The sequence below is a fragment of the Anopheles coluzzii genome, chromosome 3, assembly GCF_943734685.1.
Source record: "Anopheles coluzzii chromosome 3, AcolN3, whole genome shotgun sequence".
Classification (NCBI taxonomy): Eukaryota; Metazoa; Arthropoda; class Insecta; order Diptera; family Culicidae; genus Anopheles; species Anopheles coluzzii.
The window spans coordinates 46,507,470-46,531,109 of record NC_064671.1 but is presented as its reverse complement, the minus strand read 5'-3'; the positions used below and the strand labels follow the sequence as shown (position 1 = coordinate 46,531,109).

Below are 23,640 nucleotides of genomic sequence, written 5' to 3'. Positions count from 1 at the left end.
AAATAAAATAAATTATAAATAAATCAAAAAAAAATAATAATAATAATAATAATAATAATAACAATAATAATAATAATAATAATAATAAAATAATAATAATAATAATAATAATAATAATAATAAAAATAATAATAATAATAATAATAATAATAATAATAATAATAATAATAATAATAATAATAATAATAATAATAACAATAATAATAATAATAATAATAATAATAATAATAATAATAATAATAATAATAATAATAATAATAATAATAATAATAATAATAATAATAATAATACTAATAATAATAATAATAATAATAATAATAATAATAATAATAATAATAATAATAATAATAATAATAATAATAATAATAATAATAATAATAATACTAATAATGATACTTATAATTATAATAATAATAATAATAATAATAACAATAATAATAATAATAATAACAATGATAACAATAATAACAATAATAATAATAATAATAATAATAATAATAATAATAATAATAATAATAATAATAATAATAATAATTATTATTATTATTATTATTATTATTATTATAATAATAATAATTAGAATAATTATAATACTTAGAATATTTATAACAATAATAATAATTATAATCATTATAATAATTATAATAATAACAACAATTTAATAATAATCAAAATTATAATAACTTATTATTTTTCAAGTCTTGCGAATTAGCAACTTAGCCGTCAGGGGTTCAATTTTACTCAGGACTGATGTTCTTACTCGTATTCTTAGTCTTATGTTTTTAGTCCTGCATAACCAAACGTTTTACAGCTTGTTGCTATATAAAATAAGGAGAAGAAAGCTTTTTATATTTTATGAAATACTTATGCGATACGGCTTTCTACTTTTAACATGAAATGAACTTAAACCGATAAAAGGTTCTCCTAAAACGATAAAGTGTATTGACATAAAATGAAAAGCACTTGAACATACCAAGAAATGGATCAGTTTCTTCTACATTCAAAACATCCATTCTTCAAATAAGGATCACAATCGCTGGCCACAAAATCAACACAACCCTAAGCCATTATTGTACGAGTTCTAGCAGCATAAATAATAACACCTGATCGTCAAAGCCAACACAAAAAAGGCGGACGCAGGCATATGGTATCTTCCCACAAATGCCATCCATTTCGAAAGCGCTTCCCTGATCTTTATACAAATTCACAAAAGAAATCAATAACATTCCATCCGCTTGTGATAAATTGCTAGCTCCTCCAAAAACTGCCGTTCGCGTTAACTTTCTTCCGCGAATAACAGATTTGCTTAAAAGCATTCCTAAAGGCACGATTCGACAATAGCGAGCATACCAATAGGAGGCCCTGCCGGTATCATACCCGGCACACATTCACGCACGCACGAACGCACACACATCACAAGGTGACCTCCCAGATCGTAAATCATCTATGCCGCTATGCCACGAAGGAAATGATACATATTTTGCTCAGACATCCCGTTTCCGCTCCGTGCTTCCGGTGGGGGATGATGCTTTATGCTTGTTATTTTTTCGCCGGGATCAACTCCACGATTGCTCTTACGATGGGGCGAATGCCGTTGCAAGTAATGACAATTGAGGATCCCAGCCCCCTCCTTCTTGCCCGTCCCCCTCATGCATTCTTTATTCATTTCTAACAACTGAATCCTTTTTTAAGTGAGAAAATTTCGAATGATGGTGAATTTTGTCTATGTGAAATATAACCTTTGACGATGTGCTTTCCCAATCAATGTTTTATTTTTTTTGTTTGTTTGTTTAAGAGCAGTAATAAGATTCCACCAGTTAGCAACGTAAAGTATCCGTAAAATGTAAAGTTCAAGTGTTACATCGAACTTTTGACACCAATGTTCATCCGTTACTGACACGACGTAACGACGACGATCGACGAATTTCCCTCCCGACTGTGTAATCCAAACCAAAGTCTATCGTGTGCTCAAATCGCTTCTCAACTATCCAAAACACAGCAAGACCATCTCAAATCGGCTTCTAGCGTTAGCAGCACATCCTGGAGAATCTTTCGACCAGCCAAGCCATCCCTCAGTCACCCGCTGCCCCCTGATCGAGGATTATACAGTGCAACCGAAAGTTCTGCCGGAACAACAATTAAACATCCGTCAAACTGTCGGATTTTAGATGGATGCTCGACTTGCCGAAGGCTTTGCCCCACCCTGTTCGGCAGCTCCGGACTTACCGCGTCCGTCCGGCCGTTGATGGTACGGCAGCACGTTCATCCACCCGGCGAACGAACAATTCGATGGGATTTCATTTCGGCTCACGTTTTAGCAATCAACTTGATGTTTTGTGTAATGTTTCGCATGCATGTACGCCCGCCCTGCCGAGCCGGTACGACTGCTGTGGCAACACCATGACAAACGAGATTTTCTTCCAGGCAGGGCTACACAACTGGACTAGGATCTACTGCTCGTGCTAGCCAGCACACTCTATCCCCCAGATCTGTCCCGTTAAAGGAAGATATCCAGATGTTGCAGTTGCTGTGGCTTTGAAATTAAGGATTTGCTGCAACAAAGCTGTTGCATAATAAATTTTATGCATGTAAATGAATGCACACATTGTACCATGGGCCATGGTGATAATTCTATCTAGGAGATTAATTTCGGACACACTACTACTAGCTCATATATCAATTCTGACTTCTGAGGACGAACGTTGTGCCTTGTGGCTGTGGATTATACTATCTTGAAAAACAATTACCACAACGCACTGTGTATTACTGCTGAGGAAAGCCAATCTCGCCTTTGTAAGCTACTAAATTTGATTTCATTTGCAAACATTAGCACCCAACGTGTGAATGTTGTATCAGTGGATCGTCGTAAGTTCACCCCAGCACACCCGGCCAATGGTACGCTAATGCGTGCACCAACCCGTCAAAAAATGGACGGTTTTGAAGCGTGCTCCTTGAATAATATTCCGAGCCTTGCTGACCCGGCTAATCTCACACTGCCCGGGGAGGGTTTACAAATTACTGTTTATTATCAATTCCAATCAACCCGCGCCGTGGCTGTTTTTGCGTATTCTCCCATGGGCGATTCAGAGTGCGCCTTTGTCAAAAACTTCCTTGCCGCCGCGTGGAAGAGAGAGAGAGAAAGAGTACTCGATGTTGCGTACACGTCGCCGATGCGCGCTTGCAGTTCGACCTGGATGAGGTTATTAAATTTTACTTCAACCAAGCGTAAAACATCAAACGCACACTCCCGGCCGTTAACCGGCAGGTCGTAAACATTTTAAAACCACCAAAACGAACCAACACCGACGGATGGCTAAAGGGTGGAAAAATGGACAAATTTATGGCAGGTATTGTACCCGTTGGTTCCAACTTTAAGTTGAAAATCAATGGTGGAACTTGCACCAACTTGCTTGACAACAGCCTTTAAGGGTGAAATTTGCGCGAGTTGCGTTGTAGTTCTACTGCAAACGGCGAACAGCGAACGGACATTAAATTTGGTTCATGTTCTACACCCGCTTTCAGGCGGTTCTGGAACGGGCATCCTTTTTTAATTATAAACGGTTTATGCAACACGGCACATATTTTTTTCAACCGTCGAAAGGGTTCCAAAAAAGCAAAATTAAAACTCATACTAGGTTATATGCCATTAAGCTCTATCCATGTTGTTCAAATTACTCCAACAATGGATAACACGAACAGGGAATAAGAAATCATTTCACACCCGCACCCCTGCTTTGCCCAAACCATTGAGAAATTGTATTTAATAATAATGGGCCATTAAAATCACGTAAAGAAAACACGTACTCTAAGGCGGCAGTTAGACGTCGATGGATGAGGATGATGATGATGATGGGACGCGAAAGAGCAGTCTAGTATACACAATTGCTATCCGTTCAGAAACGAGGCCATAAAATAATCTAGTCTACAGAAACCACCCCACTTCGGTACCTACCCCAAAGTCTACACACTAGGTGCCCACTTCAACGCGTACAACAATGAAGAAAGAACCAACAATCCTCGCTCGTGCGGAGTACACATCCATGAGCAGAAAAGTGAGTGTAAAGACAGTTATTAAGGTAATTAAAATCACCCCTTTCTTATCACCCGCGACTGTGACCTCCACACACATCATCATTGTCACCCTCCTACAGTGTCGGCGCTAGACGAGCCTCCGAGATGAACATTTATTTACCGTCTAAGTGCACACATTATCAACAACTCCTGGGCCGCTTCGAACTCGATGCCGCTGACATCACCCGTAAACATCGGTGGCCAGCGCTCGAAGAAAGTCGCTTCGAGCGGATTCCATTTCCTGTGTTGCTTAGGCCTTCCAGGGCATCAAGGGCATACCGGGAAGGGGCTGCTTTCCGCCGGTGATTTATGCGCCGCTGTTTTATTGTTTATGATTATTATTACTTTTTAATTGATTTTGTGCCTCACCCCATAGGATCGGCCGGCAAACTTCTCACCTCGGTTCGAACCCTCTCGAACCCCGAAAAGTCAGCGAACGGGTTTTTTTTTTTCTCAATCCAATGAACGGTGGGAGTATTTTCACGTTAGAAGAAGCTTCAGAGATCCAAGTGTACGAAATGGTTCTCCGCAGTGCCATTCCGCAGCTGCAAACATCAATTTCGACCACCAACACCAGCAATCGATCGCTATTGTATTGTCGGCTATTATTCTCGGGCAACTCACAAACGCAATAGCGATGATCATGATGATTTGAATCTTTTTTATGGCTGTCACCAAAATCATTTATAATTTATTTTCTTTCACCTTGCACCTGCCAAGAAGTTGTACTCCTGGAGCAAAAAGGCACTTCGTTTCGTTCAGCAGACATTCGGTAACGTTCCACAATACCCTTTCTGCGTGAGTAAAAGAACGAAGAACCAAAAGGGTACGCCAAGAAACCACTTTTCCACTGCCAAGTATATTGGCCGGATGTTGATCTTTGGGAACGGGGAGCTGACTTTTGGGGAGTTTTCATCAACCCATCGACCTTGCGGATGATTGAAGGCGAAGAAGCAGCAAATCAATAAAGAGCCCTGATTTTATCACGACATCCAGAGTTCATCACATTTAATAGGATAGTATGTTTGGGTTTTGCACGAGTACGTTCATCTCTAGCCTTCTTTTTGGTAGCACTTCTCCCTTTTCTTGACCAAACCTGCCAGTAATAGGATAGTTAAAGCATAGCATCAAAAGGCTTGCAGACCGTACGCACCCATTAAACCTACAACGTGAACGGCGTGTCTAAGGAAGGGTGTAAAGTGAGCCCCATTTTCACCCAGTCGGGCGACAAAATCCTTTTCCTTTTTTTCTATTCGATCTTATCCGCTAGTATGTCGACAACACGAAGGCTCTTTTTTAGACTTAACAACAGTTTTGATGAATCTTGCAAAAGGACCCACTTGGGATATGTCTCTTCCTTTTCATTTCCGTTCTAACCTAACTCGCTCGGTGAAGGGTTTGAAGCGAAACATTAAAAAAAAACACACATAAAACAGAATTGGATGAGAACATGAACATGTGGAGAGTAGATTAATTTGAAACCAATTCAATGCAGCAAAAATAAAAAAACACTCGCACACGCACACAATGATAAGAAAATATCAAGAGTTAGGCATCGGTTTGTCGTATACTTTTCGTATTTCCGGTTCAAGAAGCTGAAGCTAGCTATAAAATGATCTCCACAAGATAGCGTTTTACATGACGTAAAGATAAAATTTTTGTTAGTTCTATCTTGCTAACAAGATAAGATCTTCAAACGAACAAAATATGGAGCATCATAGATAATTATGTTGCACAATTTTATTCTTAAACATCAACTGTTAAGTAGGTAAAGACAAAATATCAATTTTTGAAAGACATGAACTGTTAGCATTAATCAAGAAAAGTTCTATTTGTTTGAATTAAAAAATATATTGTTGAGCTATGTTTTATATTAAACGAAAACATATATTTCATTACCAATATTAATTTCCACTCATCATCATCAACCAGCAACAATAATGTCGCAGGTACGATATTTGCGATCAGGAAAAGCTAACGTATGTTTCAATTACCAGCAGCTTCAATGCATCTGTTCAAGCACGGATTTGGCACGCAAACAAAAAAAAAAGTCCGACAAAAAAGGCATCCCAACCCGCAGAGCGTTGCACCCAGTGTGCGTTCTGATTAAACATGTTCCAGCGAGAATGTGGCTCTTCATAATTAAACATGCAACACAAGATCAGCCGGGTCGGTCGACCGGCATCCTCCCTGCCTCCCACCCTGCGACGCACCGTACAGTCCGTTATTTAATCTGCACACCAAAGACCTATAATCCGGCAGCATCGGTAGCAATTGCAGAGGCAGCCACGGCAGCAGCAGCAGCAGCAGGACCAGGAGCTGTGGCAGAAAGGCTTCAATCGGCTTTACCAGGCTCGAATGGGACAGGCTTTAGCGTGGCGGGTGCGAACTGGTGGCCACGAAGCGATAATTTAATTGAAAGCAGATTTCATTCCGTAAGCGATTTACGAAATGACCGCTCCATCCGCACGGGTCCATGCAGGCGGGGGGAAATGAGGGAAAATGAAATATCACACCCATATTAGCAACCGCAAATAATTGAAATCGAATCACAGCTGGACGGAAAATTCTTAGCACTTGCACGGTGCACAAAAACAAACAGTAGAAACGATTCAAGTAATGGTAGATGATGATGATGGTGATGATGCTAATGATGATGGTTTGTTTAATGTTCGTTTTGCTCTTATGAATTGTTAAAGTTAAAAAATTACATCGCCATACATTCATTGCAACATTAACGGCTTAAAGAGCGCTTAGCTTGCAATAATTCCTTTGAGTGGGCAGACATTTTAGCAAATAAAATGCATTTAAAGCTTACCTGAGTATCATCCTTTGTTTTGTTACGCCAACAAGAGGTCCCTCGCTATGTAGAATCGAACCGTACTTTTGGGTAATAATTTTCAATTCAAACGTATTGCACCCACCACGTTTGATAGCAGCTTTAGTACCGGTCGAAATAAAAACACTTTTCGCTTCAAATTAATTTTCGACGCTGTCACCCAATCAAGCGCAATGCAATGGCTAAGTGCTGCGATGGCACTGCGATGGGCGGGCGGGGAAGAGCACGTTTTAATGCTGAAAAGTTTTCCACAATGGCACGATTCACTTTTTTGTTGGCACTTATACTATATACTACACTTTCGTCCATGGAGGGACGTTTGCCGTTGGGCACATATCGGACGGACCACCACACTTCGGAATATATTAAATTTCCCCGATCACTTCACTTGTTGTTTGGTTCCTTTGCTCTGTGACGGTAAATAAAACGGCAAGTTGATTATTTGTCGAATGCACGATACTTGCGCGAATAAATTGAAATGAAATTAAATTCGGTTGGGAAAAACTTTTTTCATTTCGCTCGCTAAAAAGTGCTTTTGTCACAGGCGGTATTTCGTTTCTCACGCTTTTTCGCTCAGTGGTAAATGTAGATTTTATTCCACCACCACCACCACCACCACCGCTTTATCGAAGGATTTTACAGTTTTATAATCCTAGTTTTACGTCGTATGATTTTGCTAACGTGATTAAATTTGCAAAGTATAACATGAAAGCATGTGACTGCTGCATTCCTTCCTACCAGGAACTAACCAGGTCTAAAACCCGAGCACACCTTTTTTTATGCGTGGTTGGTTTAACTATCGATTCTTACCCAGATGGCCTAGATTCTTCTCACTACCCATTTTTACTACTAACACAAACCACCCATACCTGTCGCTACTGACTGACTGACTGGCTATGCTGCGACTGGCGGGATAATGCAGCGGCGACACTGCTGCATATCCAACCGTCGTACCAACGGGGTACGATCGACATGTCTAGCCGAGATTCATGGGTGATTATGATAGCTCTAACTAGCATAATATGCTCTATTTTGGTAAAGCTCAATGATGCGTTACCAATAAACCTAACTAAACACCCCACCCGGTGGGTCTGCACAGTGCAACCCACCAGAACAACAATGGTTTACGATGCTGCCGCCATCGGAGGAGCTGCAAAAAATTAAAACACCATCCCTTGGCCCCGACCGCCGATCGACAGCATACGGACGCAGCGTGTAGTGTGTGCTACACACAACAGCAGCAAGTAAGTAGCATAAAAAATAACAAACAGTAGCACACGATTGACAATCGATCCAATCCAAAGGGGGCGTTGGCGAACGACGATGGGCACCACGCTCTAGCAGCAACCCACCGTTTACAATATATTCACCGAATTAATTGACTGTGATTAATTGTGGCCACGCGGAGAGCTATTTAGTTATGGGAAATGAACACCAGCCAGCCAGTCCAAACTTTCGGCCAGCTGAGACCCCCCTCTCGCTCTACCACGAAACCACATGCTCCACCGAAAATAACGAAGAATAACGAATTTGCCATTCAGTCACGCACGTTTCTTTGCATACACAACATTGGCATATTCTTTTGCCCGCGCGCTTATCGAACCACCAAAACAAAAAAAACGACTCTTTTGTTGACGGCTTGAAGTATTCTATTCGTTCAATGAAATCACTAAAATCCCATCCGCACAGATGTACCGGAAAAATATGCACAGCACATAGACAAGCCGTAAGATTGCTTATCTTTACGTGGTTATTATTGTAACCCTAACATTTTACGACGCTTCACATGTAAATTAATGATATAGCATCCATACACCATCGACACTTGGCTCCGCTTGGTTCTCTTCAGTCAGTCGCACTTGATACGCTATACGCTTGCACGCTCCATACGAGATACGAGTGCGGTAGAATTGGGTCCGAAAACCAGGACACACTAGGTCCCGAAAAATTCCCGTACAATGTATTCAAACTAAGCCTGTCAATAGATGACATCATACGCTACCACACCACGATCAACACTCACTTGAACACAACCGCGAAGAAAGTGACGATCGATCGAACAACTACCACGCTGCCATCGCACGACGAAAAACACACTGCACGCGGCGAGATTTCAAACATAACTAAACGCCATCGGCCGCACCACGGTCTTAGGGAGCGGAAATCTTCCCGCCCGCTTTGAACTTATGCTGAGCACCATATTTTTGTGCGGCAGAAGAGCCGGCCGGAACCAGCTGATGTCTCGTTGTCGGCGCTGGAGTGTGGCGTAAACGCACGGGTTATCGCGAGTGACGAAGCAACAAAACATCAACATAATTCACGCCGTCGAATTTTGGTTCATGAAAAATGGTATTTTTGTACTATGCTTTCTTATTCGTGTTTAACACGTTCACCGTCTAAAGCATTTAACAAGATTCAATTTCTACTTATTTCTCGTTTAAAAAATAAAACATTTCCTTGCCACACCTTTTCTGAAAAACTGTGAACTGCATGAGTTTTAATATAGTTTTTAAATATTTCTGGAATTTTATAGGACTTTCTACTTTTTATTCTTTCATTGGCATTACAGCTAACGTGGTTCTCAAGCGCTGATTCAAATACATATATTACTGGCTTGCTAGCTGACTTTACTAGGCTTATTTAGTGCTATATCCTACCGTATATAAAAAGTCCTTGCTACGAGAAAACTGTCTCGAATGAGAATTGATCCCGTCCGGCCTTGTATAAACCGGCGTTCTATCAAATTGACCACAGGGTCGGTTTCTGTATGAAAGTATTTTTGTATATTTTATTGTATTTTGTGCATCCATACCACGAAATAAATTTAATATGGAAATGAGGTAATTTCTCTAATCCTTTTTTATATTTTTGTCTGCCTTACAAATTAATGACAATGTATGGCTAATTGGATAAAAAGAAAATAATAATTACTCTGATATAACGAGAGTAGAATTGAATAGACACCATAGATTGAGATAGATTGGCAGGCAGTATATTCTACTTATATTTATTTTTATTTTGCACAACAATGGACGGTATTAGAGGCCTGTTCATCTATGACTGATTGTGTTGTACAGTCCCCATTCTAGGATGGACAGTCCTGCATATGAAAAGATCGGTCCATACAGGACTTGAATCCATGGGTATGTATATTATTGAAGTGGTACGCTCTACAACTGTACCACAAGACTGTACCATGAGCTTAGCTCAATTTTCGCAACAAAAAGTAAAAAAAAAATATTTTTGATATAACTAGTGATCTCCCTCTTAGTGAAAAATTATGTAAAACTAAAAATAACCCCTTCTTAAAATAAATCAAATTGTATGGAACAAATAGGAAATATGGTTTTATGTAAATTATGATAGCATTAATTTATAATTATGCTCATTTAAACAACAAATAAGAGGCATAGGATATGATTTCACACCCGCCAGGTGTTCTTATAATTGACTAATTTTCCGGTTCGCACTGCACCTCCAGTCCAAAAACCAGTTGCCACAACGCATACATCCTCAATTATGCTTTTGCAACGATTGCATTTGCGTCGTGTACACAAACTGGTTCACTTTCGATGCTCATGCCTAAAAGGTGTCAAAAACATTATCGATTTTACACATCAAGTGTGGCTACACCCGAAGCAAAATTAAGCACTGGAAATACACTGAGCATTGGCAACCAACCGAGCTGGAGCTTTCTTCCAAACGATACCGGAGCAAGCCTGACCACTCTGCTCGTTCTGGAATCATATCCCAATCTTGATCTCATTTTGACTCATTCCCATCTTTAGCAGATAGTTTTTGTGCTGTTCTTCGAACACTAGCGTTATCTGCATGCGTTTATTGGCCATCTCCTGCAGGCGTTGGTATACAACATGATCGGCGGGAAACAAATTCTTGAACGCCATTCGGTCGATAACGTACACTTGTGTGAACTCTACCGCCACAACACTGACAAGGCGCTTCAGGAAGAAAGTAATGAGTGAACCCCTCCGGGGGCAGTTATTCACAAAGGTACAAACCATCCAAAATTACGTTATTTATTGTACCTTACTTACGTACCTTTTTACGTGTAAACATCGACACTTCGCCAAAGTTATCCCCATCCGACAGGTGACAAATTTCCTTACGACTGTGGGTATAGACTGCCACCATGCCAACAATGATGAAGTACATTTTGTCTCCAAATGATCCTGCCTTAATGATCTGCAAAACAAAGCACAAATATAAACAAAAAGCGAAGTAAAAGAGAAACACGCGTCAGATTACTTACGAGATCATCTTGTAAGTAGATTTCTTTGGTCATCCTTTCCACCAACGGAAGTAGCAGATCATTTGGAATGCCATCAAATATTTTTACCGTTTTCAAAAAGTTTGTCGCGCTGTAATCTGTGATTCGTTTTTTAAGGGATTCTGTTAAAGCGAGGTTAAAATTATTGTATATAGCATATATTCCACCCACAAAAAAAAAGTTTGCCTGAGCAATTACCGGATAGGCTTTCCATTATGATGTCTTCCTGGAAAAAGCAGTGTTCGTACCGTTTGGCGTAGTAATACAGCAGTCGTTGCTTCATGTCGGCCGTGTGAAGTTGCTTCGTACGAACGTACGTTTGCAGCTGATTCGTGACTTCCGCATATTTGCGATCCATTGAGCTCATTATTTCAACCAGATTAATAATTTGCACTGCATTGTGCGTTTCAAAATTAACATTTGAGCAACACTAATACAGAAGAACACTCTAGGAGTACTTACAAAATATGAAAAGCTTGAACATATATCCAATCACAATACACGCCGTACTAAATGCCTTCGCCCGAGGATCGCTGGGAATTTCCCGATCTATAAAGCTGTAGGCAAACATAAACCAGGACACCGAATAAAGACACACGCCATACTGGTAAAGGGCCTCCATGTACGATATGGCTACTCCTGTACGCTCAGCTTCCCATTCGAATATGGTAATTTTGTACAAGCAAATGCACCAGTGCACGATCAGCACGGAAGTCATAACGATCCGCACAATGTAGTATTTGAGCGACTCAATTTTGTAACGCTGGAAATAACATTGTGGGGTGTGTAATGTTTACAATGCAAAGCCCGTGCTCTATTTACCTCAAACACATTTTCCAAATATCCCCAAACGTGCCTCAATGAAATGATCTTCAGCATCATCATACCGTGAACTATATCCATTACCACTGTTTGGGATATGGCGTGCGTAGCGTTGTCGTAGTACACTCCCACAGATAGGGTTAAAGGTGCCATGACCAGCAGGTCGACGATCATGTCGCTCTTCAAATATTTTCTGCAATTAATCGATCGAACAACATCTATCCAGCAATGAATGAAGCAGCTCTTCTACTCACAGCAGAATCTTTCCGTGGTGCAAAACGATATTTCTGTTCAATTGATCTTCCAGATAGCCTGTACACGCATGGATCACAAAGTCCAAAGTAGCAATAAAATTAAGAACCATGGATATTATGTAAGCTCTACCACTGGCTCGGACCAAATTTGTGAAGGAAAACAGGAATGGACATAGCATGGAAACTGCGTAAAAGTAGAAAATCAGCCAAACATCCCAGTAGAACCGAAACTGGCTGAATGGGTGAATGATGTACCAAAAATCGCTGCGCACTTGGCGCGCCAGCTCACGTCGGTACAGACAGTGCGATCGGAAGTGCAGCGCGGAACTTGGATGTTGTCTATCGATAAGGAACAGGCGGCGCAAACGATAGACAAAGCTCTTTCGACTGCCAATACGTGCTGTTAGTACGTGATCATCATCTGCAACACAGCCATGGGAGTGAGAAGTTTGTGTTGAATTAAAGAACCTTAAGTAGTTGTACAATAATTCCATATTCATATTACCTTCCAATTGGTCCGAAACTTCGAATCCAGTAGAGTCGTCGCGCTGGGAAATCCGATGTTCCATAGAAATGTTTTGCGGAAAAATGTATGCCGATACCCGGCTATAGCGGTTGGTATTTCCTTCGAACATGTTTGCACCAGAACAAAGTCTACGGTTTTCTGTTGGTCCATCATCGTTCTATGCTAGGATAACGTGATGGATATCACGTAACTTGTGCAACGCAGTCATATCCTTTTCTTGGTGACCATGGTTACTTGCGAAAACAGAATTGTCATACTAATTGACGTGCGTAGGTTTGGTAGCTCATAGTATGGTTCTTCTAAAATCTGATCCATGTTCCGAATGTTACATCACGCGAAACCGCAAGTAAAAGGGACTGTTAAATAACTGAAAGAACAATAAACTTCCTCAGGCAGTGCTAATAATGCCCGTTCCATAGTGGCAACAATCTAAATTGCACTGACATCAAGTACCACAGGCGGTCATCATTTAGAGCGCCACATAGCGCATTGCCTTTAACAAAGACGAACTCGAGCCAGCCAAGAGTCGCCTCCTTCCATGATGCATTATGTATCAAAAGTAAACAGAAAAACATCGATCGTAATAATATTTTAATTACAGTTCCGGCGCTACCATCAACTACTATAAAAACGTCGATGTCGCATCGCCGTCGTCGTTTATTGTTTCTGGCCGTTCATTAGAAAACCTTCTGCTTGCCGGAGCCCGCTGCTCCGTCGGGTCAGTCAACACCGCAGCACTGCGCGTACATTTCTCTCCCTCAAGAGTGAAAACAATAATCTGTGAAGCTAAAGAACAGCAAACGAAACCGGGCAAGAAATTGACCTCAAAATCTTATCTTAAAACTGTTGCGTCCGGAGTGAGGAAATTCTAAGCTCGTTCAAGCAAGTGTCCGCGAAAGGGCCACAGAAGCGTCAATACACACACACACACACACACACACACACACTCGCTAAACGCACATAGTTTGAGATAAATTTGTGAGATAAAAGTGAAAACTACGCCACGTTAAGCATACAACCGGTGGGGAAATTTCATAATCTCTCGGTAGAAGTGGCTGTACGAACGACGGCTCTCCACCATGATTCACACACAGATGGAAGATGCTCAGTACGAGATTCGCCATCAGGTGCTGAATCCGAATCAACGTCAGCAGCTGGAGGACAGGCGCCGCATCAAGGAGCAACTGCATCAGCTCGAACAGGATAACGAGTCTCCGACGCACATGTACAGGCGCAAGCTGAAGATTGCTAGCGATGTAAACCTGCTCGACCAGCACGATTCGTTCTACCACACCACCAAGAGTCTGCTGGTGCTGTTCCAAATTATGGGCGTGATGCCGATAATGCGCAGCCCGAAAGGTGTCGACATGCCCCGTACCACGTTTACCTGGTGCTCCAAGGCGTTTCTCTGGGCGTACTTTATCTACGCCTGCGAAACGGTCATTGTGCTGGTGGTGGCCCGGGAGCGCATTAACAAATTCATCTCAACCAGCGACAAGCGGTTCGATGAGGTGATCTACAACATCATCTTTATGTCGATAATGGTGCCCCATTTTCTGCTTCCCGTAGCAAGCTGGCGTAACGGTTCGGAGGTGGCAAAATTCAAAAACATGTGGACGGATTTTCAGTACAAGTATCTCATCGTCACCGGAAAGCCCATCGTTTTTCCGAAGCTGTATCCGATCACGTGGACCTTGTGCATCGTATCGTGGTCGTTGAGTTTGGTGATCATCCTGTCGCAATATTACCTGCAGCCAGACTTTCAGTTCTGTCACACCTTTGCCTACTACCACATCATTGCAATGTTGAACGGGTTCTGTAGCCTTTGGTAAGCATATCGCTCTGCTATGAAAATCCATTCCATTTCTGTCCAGGTTCACAATACAAAAGCGTGTGTCACGACCTGAATTCTTCATTCGGATTCCCAACAGGTTCGTCAACTGCACCGCATTTGGGACGGCTAGTAAGGCCTTTGCCAAAGAACTAACAGACGTACTGGCGACCGAACGGCCAGCCGCGAAGCTGACCGAATATCGTCACCTGTGGGTGGATTTAAGCCATATGATGCAACAACTGGGTACGTCCGTATTGGCGGTTGTGGATGCGTACAACTTCCCCTTTACATTGCACTGATCCATGCATGTTGATTCCTTTCGTCACCCGCTTGCTTTCCCCAGGTAAAGCATATTCCAACATGTACGGCATCTACTGTTTGGTGATATTCTTCACCACTATTATCGCCACCTACGGCTCGCTGAGCGAAATTATCGAGCACGGTGCCACGTATAAGGAAGTGGGTTTATTTGTCATTGTTTTCTATTGTATGAGCTTGCTGTTCATCATTTGCAACGAAGCTCATCACGCATCCAAAAGGGTAGGTATGCGTACGCATGCGGAGTGTTTTTAAGGGCTTTTTGCCCGCTTACGGAATTCACGACCGAATTGGGCCTGTGAACAGAAAACACGCGGTGAGGTGCCCACCCCCCCAAGGCGAACAAGGTTAATTTGCGGTGCTACGGTACAATTGTCCGTTACAGTGATTGTAAAGAACGGTCGTAATTACTGTGGCATAATTTAGTTTTACCATCTTTTCACCACCCTTGGATTTCGAAATGGCACAATTGCAGGTCGGATTGAACTTTCAGGAACGTTTGTTGAATGTAAATTTAACGGCGGTGGACAAGGCTACACAAAAGGAGGTAGAAATGTTTCTGGTTGCCATCGACAAAAATCCCCCTACGATGAATCTTGACGGATACGCCAACATCAATCGCGGACTCATCACATCGGTAAGGCGCGGATCCTTACGCACAGCTTTTGAAGTGGAAGTACTAACATACATTTGTTCCCTCTCTTTACAGAACATATCCTTCATGGCGACGTATTTGGTCGTTTTGATGCAGTTCAAATTGACCTTACTACGACAAAGTGCTAAAAATGCTTTCATTTCTGCACTCAAGGCTAACTTGTCTAGAATTCGATCGCTTGATGCAGACAAAGTGAACACCTAAATAAGGAAGGAACGCACATTGAAAACATCCATTGATCCATTCTCAGATGTCCAGAATCTACTTGGAGTAAGCAATATAACAAGCCATACAACAGTTTGTAGTTGGTTATCATTCTTTATTCCTTCCGTCCAACTCATACATCCTTCTTTGCTGATAGGCGAATACCACACGCCAAGCAAACCAGCGCTTAGAACTTGCTGAACTTCTTCTTCGATCCGGCCATTTTGCTGACCTTCAGAACGTTGAAGCGCACGGTCTTGGAAAGCGGCCGACACTCGCCAACGGTCACGATATCTCCAGCTTCGACATCACTGTAGGTGTAGAGAAGGAAATAAAAAAACATAATAGAGCATCAGTACATATCGCAACAGAAACTAGGTGGAAACAAGGTTTTCATACAAGGCAGTAGTAGAGTAGTAATGTACATATAATTTTTAAAGTAAAATAAATGTTCAATGTAATGTTGTAACTGGTATGTATACACGTTTAAATATTAATTTTTAATTAATACCATGAAATCATGTTTTTTTCTACCTAAATTTTACCATAAAGCTCCGAAAAAATGAAAAAATAGCAAGAATTTGACGAGATTTTCCGAAATTCGATATACATCTTAATTCGTTGTATTGTTTTGAATGAAAAAAGAGAAAAATAGCGGAATGAGTCGATTTAACTGTGACGATTATAGCCGAACTCGAAGCGATTATGTTAAGTATTTGATGTGTGTAATTTCAAATCAGCTTAATCCGAACATCCCAAAAAGGAGTTACTAACTTTTCCACCAAAATATCAAATTATCATGATCAACAAGGCAGATATGAAATAAATATTAGCTTAGATAGCCTTGTTGAGACGGTCACGTCTTGTCAACCATTTCGTATAAATGTACAGCCATACCCCGCTCAAAGCGGATTCTATCAAACAATGCATGGAGAAAATAATACAAATCTGTACCAACAAGCATATTGATACTTCGAAAACATACAATTTTGAATTCCTATTACCCTTATTGGCTAAATACAACCTATTAATAAGAGACAGTTAAAAAGGCTATCATTAAACAAACTATGGCTCATTAAGCAAAGAAACTATAATTCATCTAGGCAATGAATAACAAAAATTACAAAGGGCTCAATAGATGCAAACCGATTGCTGGAAGCCTTGAACAAAACATTGCATTGTTGCGACCATTTGCATCGGTGCCATCACTGGATGGTATCGGGAATATGAAATCGCATAACATTCACTATTGCAAGCTTTAAATGGCATCAATCTATTCTAACCAGATACGAAAGTTGCTAAGTGCACTTGCTTACTATCAAATACTGTACGCTGACAACCGGAAATGTGTACTGTTGCGACCGACCATATGCATCGGTGCCATTACATGATGGCATCGGGTACATGCAATCGCTAATATTCACTGTTGCAAGTCGTATATGGCATCAATCTATGCTAAAAAATTACGAAAGATGCCAAGTTTACTTGCTTCCTTTCAAATACTGCACATTGATTTCCGGGGCACGTTGTACTGTTGGGACCATTTGCATCGGTGCCATCACATGATGGCACCGGGAATATGAAATCACATAATATTCACTATTGCAAGCTATAAATGGCATCGATCTATTCTAACAAGATACGAAAGATGCTAAGTGCACTTGCTTCCTGCCTAATACTGCACACATTGAAAACCGATACCAGTCTTAGGTGGTAACAATCGAACACGAAACTTACCGGAAGCAGGGCGACAGATGCACGCTCATGTTTCTGTGCCGCTTCTCGAAACGGTCGTATTTACGGATGAAGTGCAGATAATCACGACGGATGACAATAGTACGATGCATCTTCATTTTACGCACAACACCAGTCAGGATACGACCACGGATGGAAATGTGTCCCGTGAATGGGCATTTCTTGTCGATGTAAGTTCCGGTGATGGCCTAAAACGAACAAAACCACCAATTAGTTTCATCGTACCGGTGCTCCACATCCGCAAATAACGATACACGCTACTTTGAATCAGATAGAATTATAGGGTTTAGAAAAAAGGCTTCCTCATTTTTGTATCGGAAGACCATCGTGAAAGGGTATCATCATGGGTTATTTGCTGCAGTCGCTAATTCGGCATCCCGAGATGCGATACGTACCTCTTTCGGAGTCTTGAATCCGAGACCAATGCTATGGTGCATACGCAGCCCCTTCTTCCTGGACACATTCTTGCGGTTTAGGTTGATACCCAACTGCTTTTGGAACGCGCGGATATTTTGCTGTGGACAAGAAACGGAAAACGATAAGTTAGGTTAACTTGAATGCTGTCGCCACCGGAGGTAAACAAGGTTGAGCTGCCGCATAGGGTATTGTATCATTTGCGTTTTGCAATGCACGATCAGCAATGATTTTTAACTTTGGGTTACAATCTGACATTCTTCACGTTTGTGTCAGCAGACCGTCATGATTTTTTCATCATATTAGTGCATACAAATTGATCACATCTTAAGCTCGTTTCACAGGCACTCACCGCAATCCGATGGCTGCGGCACACAGCACATCGGCTTGCCCATCAGACACTCCTAACACATGGATGAATAAACTGGGTTCAAACACCATCAAAACGCTATTCTATTCGATTTCCTTTAAAACCCCAGGCACTACAGTAGTTCCGGTAACACATTCGATTAGAAAATCGAAGCTCCAAAGTCTTGTTCTTCACAAAATTCACATTTTGTTGCTCGCTGGCACAGAAACCTACCTGATCAGCCATCTTTACGGTGCGAAAAAGAGAGAACGAACACAGGAAGCGTGTCAACGAGAGCCATTTGACGTTTGGCGGCTGTCATATTTACGGAAATCGAAAATGCTCCGGGATCGGATGCAATCCAATCCGAATTGCAAAATCATCTAATTTCATTTTCGGTACGTATTTTTTTTTAATGCTAGATAGGGTATCTAAATTTTGTCCAAGAAGTGCAAAAATCATAAAAAGATATTTTTATTTGAAATGAAACATTACATAGAAAAACAATATCGTTTTTTTAAATATCAACATTAGAGCATGCTAAGAATCCTGAATGTGCCCATCTCTAGAAGATGGTCTGATTGCTTTTAGATCGAATTAAATGGATGAGGATTTTTTTAATATGAACTAAAACGCTCCAAAAATATACAGCAATTATCCGCAGTACGCGATACTCGATATACGCGAATTCGCAGTACGCGATTCCTCTAAATTTGACAGCTCCATGTGTTTTTTGCAAATATTTTAATTCTTTGAAATATTTTATCCTCTGTTTGAATTTCCTTAGTACTCTTAATGCATTTTGCATTAAATTTGTGCAAAAGATACCTGTTTTATAACAAAAAACTCTAATGCAAAACTCTGGGGCGATATACTTCAACCTTTGAACCGGTAGTATAAACTATTTTTCCATAGGAATCCGCTATACGCGAAAACTCGAGATACGCTATTGCGCTCGGTCCCGAACGATAGCGTATATCGGATAATGACTGTATTTTATTCTAAATAAACACCGTATGAAATTGTTCATTAAAATATTGATCGAGCTGGATTTAGATAATGCGCGTAATTTTTTGTATTGTTATTCATGAGCTGTTATTGCTTTCCGCCTTGAACTCATTGAGAAATGATATTTCTAACTTAATTTAGATACCAAAAAAGAAAACAGCGAAAACCGTATTAACGGACCGAAAACGAGATTTGTCATCAGTGTAAAGAAATTCTGCCTTCAAAATGGAAACAAAATAAAAATATGATTAAATAATACAAATAAACAATTGGACACAGTAATTGTAACTACAACTTTTGGTTTTATTTGACTATTCGCGTGGAACAAGTATGCTTATGAAAACTACAACACTTAAACAAATTAAAATCGTGTATTCGTGGATGTGCGCTTGGTATAAATTAAAGATTGAAAACAGCTTCTCCACCTGCCATGTCTTGTTTTTAGCAAAGTTCCTTTGCACAAATTTAACCTAATAGACGGATAAATAATTCCTACAGTAGCGATCAACACGTGCTTGTGTTCACTTTGAGTTTAATTAGCTGTCTGCATTCAAACGATGACCATGCCGATAAGATAATCCCTATCAGACCACGACACTCTTTACTAAAATGCCACCAAATGTATCTTGCGGTATGAATGTGACTGTCTTCTGCTTTGACCCGTACTAGTCCTTCTTCTTTTCTGCTACCGATTTGATTGCCTTGATCGGATTATCTTTACATTCCTTGTACAGATTGTTTAAATCAAATGCAGCTTTAACGTTGTCGGCAGAGAAGAAGAACTTCACCAGCTTGCCTTTACTATCTGCATAGGGCCGGCGAGCCACCTCCTTGCCCTGGCGAAACAGGATCACGGTGGGTAGCTGACGGCTGAAGGAACTGTCCGAAACGTGGTATTTTTCCCCGATCTTCGGGAATCGTCCAATGTCCAGCTTCCCAAACTTCAGGTTCGAAAGCGCGTACTCGTTCGACAGTTCCGAAAAGATGGGAGCAAAATTCACACACGCCGGATTCCATACCGTGTAAAACGTTACCAGCCAGGTTACGCGCTTGTCTTTCTCCAGCTCCTCTTCCAATCCGTTCTCGGTGCGGAAGTACAACACATTCTCCGGCCCGGTGTAGGTTGGCTCTGGCAGGAGAAGAGCAACCAGAATGAAAAACACGAAGTAGATCATGCCCAACCGGATATCGTTGTAGAACCACAGGCCCAAGTTCGCTATCTTGGTGTACATGAAGCTGGACGTAAGATAGTTAATCATCGTCACGCTGCCCGTTTTTCTCGTCCGGATCATGACCACGATCAGTAGGAAGAACAGGATCTCCGTTTCGCGCCCATCGAGTTCGCATTGGTCCTCTTGTTGAAACAGATAAGTCCATAAATAGTTACAAATGAACGGTGCTCGTTTTGCGGCGATGTACGAAATGCTCATCAGAATGTTAACCCAGTAATAGGGTTTTAGTAGCAGCACTAGATCCTTCTTAAACGACATTTTTCACTTTCAAGCATCTACGTTGGATGCGTCTGATTACGTTAACTCGGCCCGCGATTATTGGTAAGTGTATGTTAATTAATGTTTCCTCCCTTGGCGGCCTTCTATTTTTCTTGGCTATGGCTATTATCGACTTGTCAAAAACTGGGCCACGAAAACGACAGCCCTAGCGAAACTGATCTAATAATCTAAATGCGTCAAGCAAGTGTCATCGTCCTTCTGCGTTCAAAACGCAAAACAAAACACAACGGATCCCCTCATTTGAAATGTGGCAAGCAGCGTTGCTTTCTTTGTGTTTCGATGCTCTACGTTAATCATACTTTTTTGATACAGTTTTATGCAATGATACTGTCGGCCAGTTCGTCAGCTATTGCGTCTTTCAGCTCAAGTTCAACCAATGCTTTAGCTTCCTGGACGATGTATGCGTTCCTCTCCATCAGGAAGGATTTGCGGGTAACGTAAGCAGTAATAGCTTTATCAAATGTCTCAGTTTCCGCAATAAAGTTTTCCACCGTAGGACCGTCAGCTAGATATCTTCGCTGTTCGTCTGTTAGGATGGACTGATCAACTTTGCAGGACGCCGTACGTAATTGTTGTAACTTAACATACTTTAACCGAATCAAATTGGTCCACTCTTTTATTTCCTGTCTTAGCTGCTTCTCGTATCTAAAACAAGAGATGCATCATTATAATCGGATAATCTCATACCGATCAACAATACAGTCTTACCTAATGGCTTCATTAGAGACCGAACCAGAATCACTGACTGCAACAGAAAAGCAGAGATGAGTGAAAGTTATACCAATTTACAGCCTTTTACACGCCTGTACCTTGATTTGTCGAAAATAATGAAGACCGTCGTCGAATGGGTGGAATGTGCTCCATGGCTAACACTAATTAAACTGGCAATTTTGCGGACTGATGATGCCGAACCGTTCCCAAAACAAGCGCAGAATGTTTTGTTTGGCTTGTTTGACAGATGGGGGTTTGCTCAATGTGATCTAAAACATCACCATTTTTTTAGGTGCGAATTTATGAAAACAATTCATATTCTAGCTATTTAGCTAACGAACAAAGCATGGCAATTTAAATAGCATTACAAATTTATTTAATACATTTTTAATCTATCCGGCCAGTGGGTTCGCATGTATCGTAACACTGTTAATTTTCTTTTCCACCACAGGCCGGTAGGTTTTGGGATTCACAGTGAGTTTCTCCAGCTCATCCAAAGCTTCGAATCCATCTATTACTCTGCAATGGTATTAATTTTTACGTTAATCAAAGGCCCTTTAAACGGATCACTCAACGAATTACTTACTGACCAAACAACGTATACTTGAGATCCAAGGCAGGCTGTGCGGCATAGGTAAAAAAGAATTGACTTCCATTTGTGTTTGGTCCACTGTTCGCCATCGACACCATCCCCCGTTCGTTATGTTTCAGGTTTTCTTTAAACTCATCCTCGAACTTTCGTTTCCAAATTGACTGGCCACCCTTGCCTGTCCCCGTGGGGTCACCCGTTTGAACGATGAATCCTTTGATATTTCTGTGAAACAAATTGCCATTGTAGTAATCGCTAGCGCACAAGGCTAGGAAGTTTTCGCAAGTTTTGGGGCAGTCGTCGCAAAACAGCTCGATCTTGATGTCTCCAACGTCTGTGTGGAGTGTTACGCTCTGGGAATTAAATCGAAAAAGAAGGTTATTAACATTTTTTCTCAACAAAATAACCAAAAACTAACCATTTTTCTAATTTTCCTGGCGCTCTGTTTACGATACGTGCACAACCGATTTGTTTATGTTGCATTTCTAATCAGTGTGGCCAGATTATTTTGGCGGTTTTCGGTAGGCGCATCCAAATTTTAGTGTTAGTTTGCGGTAGGTTAAAACTCGAAATTTTACTCGAGTTAAAAGAAGTGAAAGCGAAAGATGTTTTAAGCGGGATGGAGGGGGGGGGGGGTACTAATGCGCAAAATGAAAGTTCCATTTCACGAGAATATGCATCGTTTATCTAGGATAAGGATTAGATTTGGTTCAGCGGATACACAACCCAAGTGCCACAAATCCACTAATCGACCACTAAACGGCTTCTAAACGACTCAAGTTCTCTACCTAAACGGAATATAGAAAGACTTCGTTTAGCAGACGGCAAACGACTCATGCATTCTAAAAATAGCGAAAAAGCTGGTGGCGCTCGCTGTTGGTGGGATACCCCAACCAGTTGAGCTTCATCGCTTGCATGAGAGCTTTCTCATTTCCTCTGTACTGTTGTATGGTTTCGCATTGAAGTTATGCATCGCTAGAACTAGAACGGCGATACGATTGTTTAAATACTAAACTCCAACGGAAACCACCAGCACTGAAGCAAGTGAGATTTGAGTAATGGCCGATGGTGTTGATACCCGCGTATCTGGCCACACGACCATTCATATAGATTTTTGCTCAGAAAGTTAGAAGGCTATATAGGTCATGATAAGATGAAATTTGTCGAAACACATTGCAAGAAAAGGATAGCAATATAATGATGAGTTGTAATACGCCATCTATTGATCAAAGCAATGAAGCTGTGGAGCTTTCATTTTTTTCTATGGATATTCAATTTTCCAGTCGTTTAAACTTAATCTGTGGCGCTTGGGAAATGAAGGTCTTTCTGAAGTGTCGATCTGAAAATTGTACTAGAAATTCTAAGCCAAAGAAGGACAAAGATGCACATTTTCTTCTCAATGATGGCAAGTTCTTTTTCCCGGGACTCCACGCGACCACTTAGGGCCGCAGCAATTCTCCATTGGATACGATTTTATCGTACGTGCTGTCAT

The 23,640-nt window shown here is 41.0% G+C and overlaps 7 protein-coding genes across 7 annotated transcripts in view; 1 reads left to right on the top strand and 6 right to left on the bottom strand.

Moving 5' to 3' along the window:
* LOC120954926 (thrombospondin type-1 domain-containing protein 4) overlaps positions 1-9,038 on the bottom strand; it is a 93,067-nt gene extending 84,029 nt beyond the window's left edge. Inside the window, exons 1-2 of the mRNA XM_040375273.2 lie at positions 8,934-9,038; positions 6,890-7,319 (exon numbers count right to left, since the gene is read on the bottom strand). Of these exons, the coding sequence (XP_040231207.2) occupies positions 6,890-6,900 (11 nt within the window). The 5' untranslated portion in view covers positions 6,901-7,319; positions 8,934-9,038. The remainder of the gene's footprint in view (positions 1-6,889; positions 7,320-8,933) is intronic.
* Positions 9,039-9,917: 879 nt separating this feature from the next.
* Positions 9,918-13,351, bottom strand: LOC125907289 (potassium/sodium hyperpolarization-activated cyclic nucleotide-gated channel 2-like). Its single transcript, XM_049608755.1, has 8 exons — positions 12,780-13,351; positions 12,275-12,695; positions 12,021-12,213; positions 11,661-11,961; positions 11,397-11,591; positions 11,181-11,320; positions 10,970-11,113; positions 9,918-10,869 (listed from the first exon to the last, which is right to left on the bottom strand). Exons 1-8 carry the CDS (start codon positions 12,907-12,909, stop codon positions 10,654-10,656), a joined length of 1,740 nt encoding a protein of 579 aa, XP_049464712.1. The 5' UTR covers positions 12,910-13,351; the 3' UTR covers positions 9,918-10,653.
* A 101-nt stretch (positions 13,352-13,452) lies between these two features.
* LOC120954927 (gustatory and odorant receptor 22) lies at positions 13,453-16,097 on the top strand. Its single transcript, XM_040375275.2, has 5 exons — positions 13,453-14,628; positions 14,732-14,877; positions 14,978-15,174; positions 15,428-15,589; positions 15,662-16,097. The coding sequence occupies exons 1-5, from the start codon at positions 13,880-13,882 to the stop codon at positions 15,809-15,811; spliced, it is 1,404 nt and encodes a 467-aa protein (XP_040231209.1). The 5' UTR covers positions 13,453-13,879; the 3' UTR covers positions 15,812-16,097.
* On the bottom strand, positions 15,906-18,644 carry LOC120954929 (40S ribosomal protein S11). The gene is made up of 4 exons (XM_040375277.2): positions 18,564-18,644; positions 17,962-18,081; positions 17,549-17,754; positions 15,906-16,122 (listed from the first exon to the last, which is right to left on the bottom strand). The coding sequence occupies exons 1-4, from the start codon at positions 18,573-18,575 to the stop codon at positions 15,999-16,001; spliced, it is 462 nt and encodes a 153-aa protein (XP_040231211.1). The 5' UTR covers positions 18,576-18,644; the 3' UTR covers positions 15,906-15,998.
* Positions 18,645-19,619: 975 nt separating this feature from the next.
* Positions 19,620-20,985, bottom strand: LOC120958089 (thioredoxin-related transmembrane protein 2 homolog). Its single transcript, XM_040380657.2, has one exon. It carries the CDS (start codon positions 20,825-20,827, stop codon positions 20,003-20,005), a length of 825 nt encoding a protein of 274 aa, XP_040236591.2. The 5' UTR covers positions 20,828-20,985; the 3' UTR covers positions 19,620-20,002.
* Positions 20,986-21,079: 94 nt separating this feature from the next.
* LOC120958092 (uncharacterized) lies at positions 21,080-21,835 on the bottom strand. Its single transcript, XM_040380659.2, has 3 exons — positions 21,658-21,835; positions 21,557-21,593; positions 21,080-21,493 (listed from the first exon to the last, which is right to left on the bottom strand). The coding sequence occupies exons 1-3, from the start codon at positions 21,710-21,712 to the stop codon at positions 21,163-21,165; spliced, it is 423 nt and encodes a 140-aa protein (XP_040236593.2). The 5' UTR covers positions 21,713-21,835; the 3' UTR covers positions 21,080-21,162.
* Positions 21,836-21,908: 73 nt separating this feature from the next.
* LOC120958090 (peptidyl-prolyl cis-trans isomerase-like 3) lies at positions 21,909-22,655 on the bottom strand. Its single transcript, XM_040380658.2, has 3 exons — positions 22,567-22,655; positions 22,146-22,501; positions 21,909-22,078 (listed from the first exon to the last, which is right to left on the bottom strand). The coding sequence occupies exons 1-3, from the start codon at positions 22,567-22,569 to the stop codon at positions 21,952-21,954; spliced, it is 486 nt and encodes a 161-aa protein (XP_040236592.1). The 5' UTR covers positions 22,570-22,655; the 3' UTR covers positions 21,909-21,951.
* Positions 22,656-23,640: the final 985 nt, after the last annotated feature.

What these genes read in the sequence shown, in the direction of transcription:
- LOC120954927 (XM_040375275.2), top strand. Translation starts at nt 13,880, where the DNA reads ATGATTCACACACAGATGGAAGATGCTCAGTACGAGATTCGCCATCAG. An exon ending in CCATATGATGCAACAACTGG is followed by an intron (nt 14,878 to 14,977) that starts GTACGTCCGTAT and finishes TGCTTTCCCCAG; the next exon opens with GTAAAGCATATTCCAACATG. An exon ending in CTCATCACGCATCCAAAAGG is followed by an intron (nt 15,175 to 15,427) that starts GTAGGTATGCGT and finishes GCACAATTGCAG; the next exon opens with GTCGGATTGAACTTTCAGGA.
- LOC120958092 (XM_040380659.2), bottom strand. Translation starts at nt 21,712, where the DNA reads ATGGAGCACATTCCACCCATTCGACGACGGTCTTCATTATTTTCGACA. An exon ending in ATTATTTTCGACAAATCAAG is followed by an intron (nt 21,594 to 21,657) that starts GTACAGGCGTGT and finishes TTTCTGTTGCAG; the next exon opens with TCAGTGATTCTGGTTCGGTC. An exon ending in GTCTCTAATGAAGCCATTAG is followed by an intron (nt 21,494 to 21,556) that starts GTAAGACTGTAT and finishes CTCTTGTTTTAG; the next exon opens with ATACGAGAAGCAGCTAAGAC.
- LOC125907289 (XM_049608755.1), bottom strand. Translation starts at nt 12,909, where the DNA reads ATGTTCGAAGGAAATACCAACCGCTATAGCCGGGTATCGGCATACATT. An exon ending in CACCACGGAAAGATTCTGCT is followed by an intron (nt 12,214 to 12,274) that starts GTGAGTAGAAGA and finishes GATTAATTGCAG; the next exon opens with AAAATATTTGAAGAGCGACA. An exon ending in CATAATGGAAAGCCTATCCG is followed by an intron (nt 11,321 to 11,396) that starts GTAATTGCTCAG and finishes TCGCTTTAACAG; the next exon opens with AATCCCTTAAAAAACGAATC.
- LOC120954929 (XM_040375277.2), bottom strand. An exon ending in GATTCAAGACTCCGAAAGAG is followed by an intron (nt 17,755 to 17,961) that starts GTACGTATCGCA and finishes TGTTCGTTTTAG; the next exon opens with GCCATCACCGGAACTTACAT. An exon ending in CATCTGTCGCCCTGCTTCCG is followed by an intron (nt 16,123 to 17,548) that starts GTAAGTTTCGTG and finishes CTACACCTACAG; the next exon opens with TGATGTCGAAGCTGGAGATA.
- LOC120958089 (XM_040380657.2), bottom strand. Translation starts at nt 20,827, where the DNA reads ATGTCGTTTAAGAAGGATCTAGTGCTGCTACTAAAACCCTATTACTGG.
- LOC120958090 (XM_040380658.2), bottom strand. An exon ending in AAGTATACGTTGTTTGGTCA is followed by an intron (nt 22,079 to 22,145) that starts GTAAGTAATTCG and finishes ATACCATTGCAG; the next exon opens with AGTAATAGATGGATTCGAAG.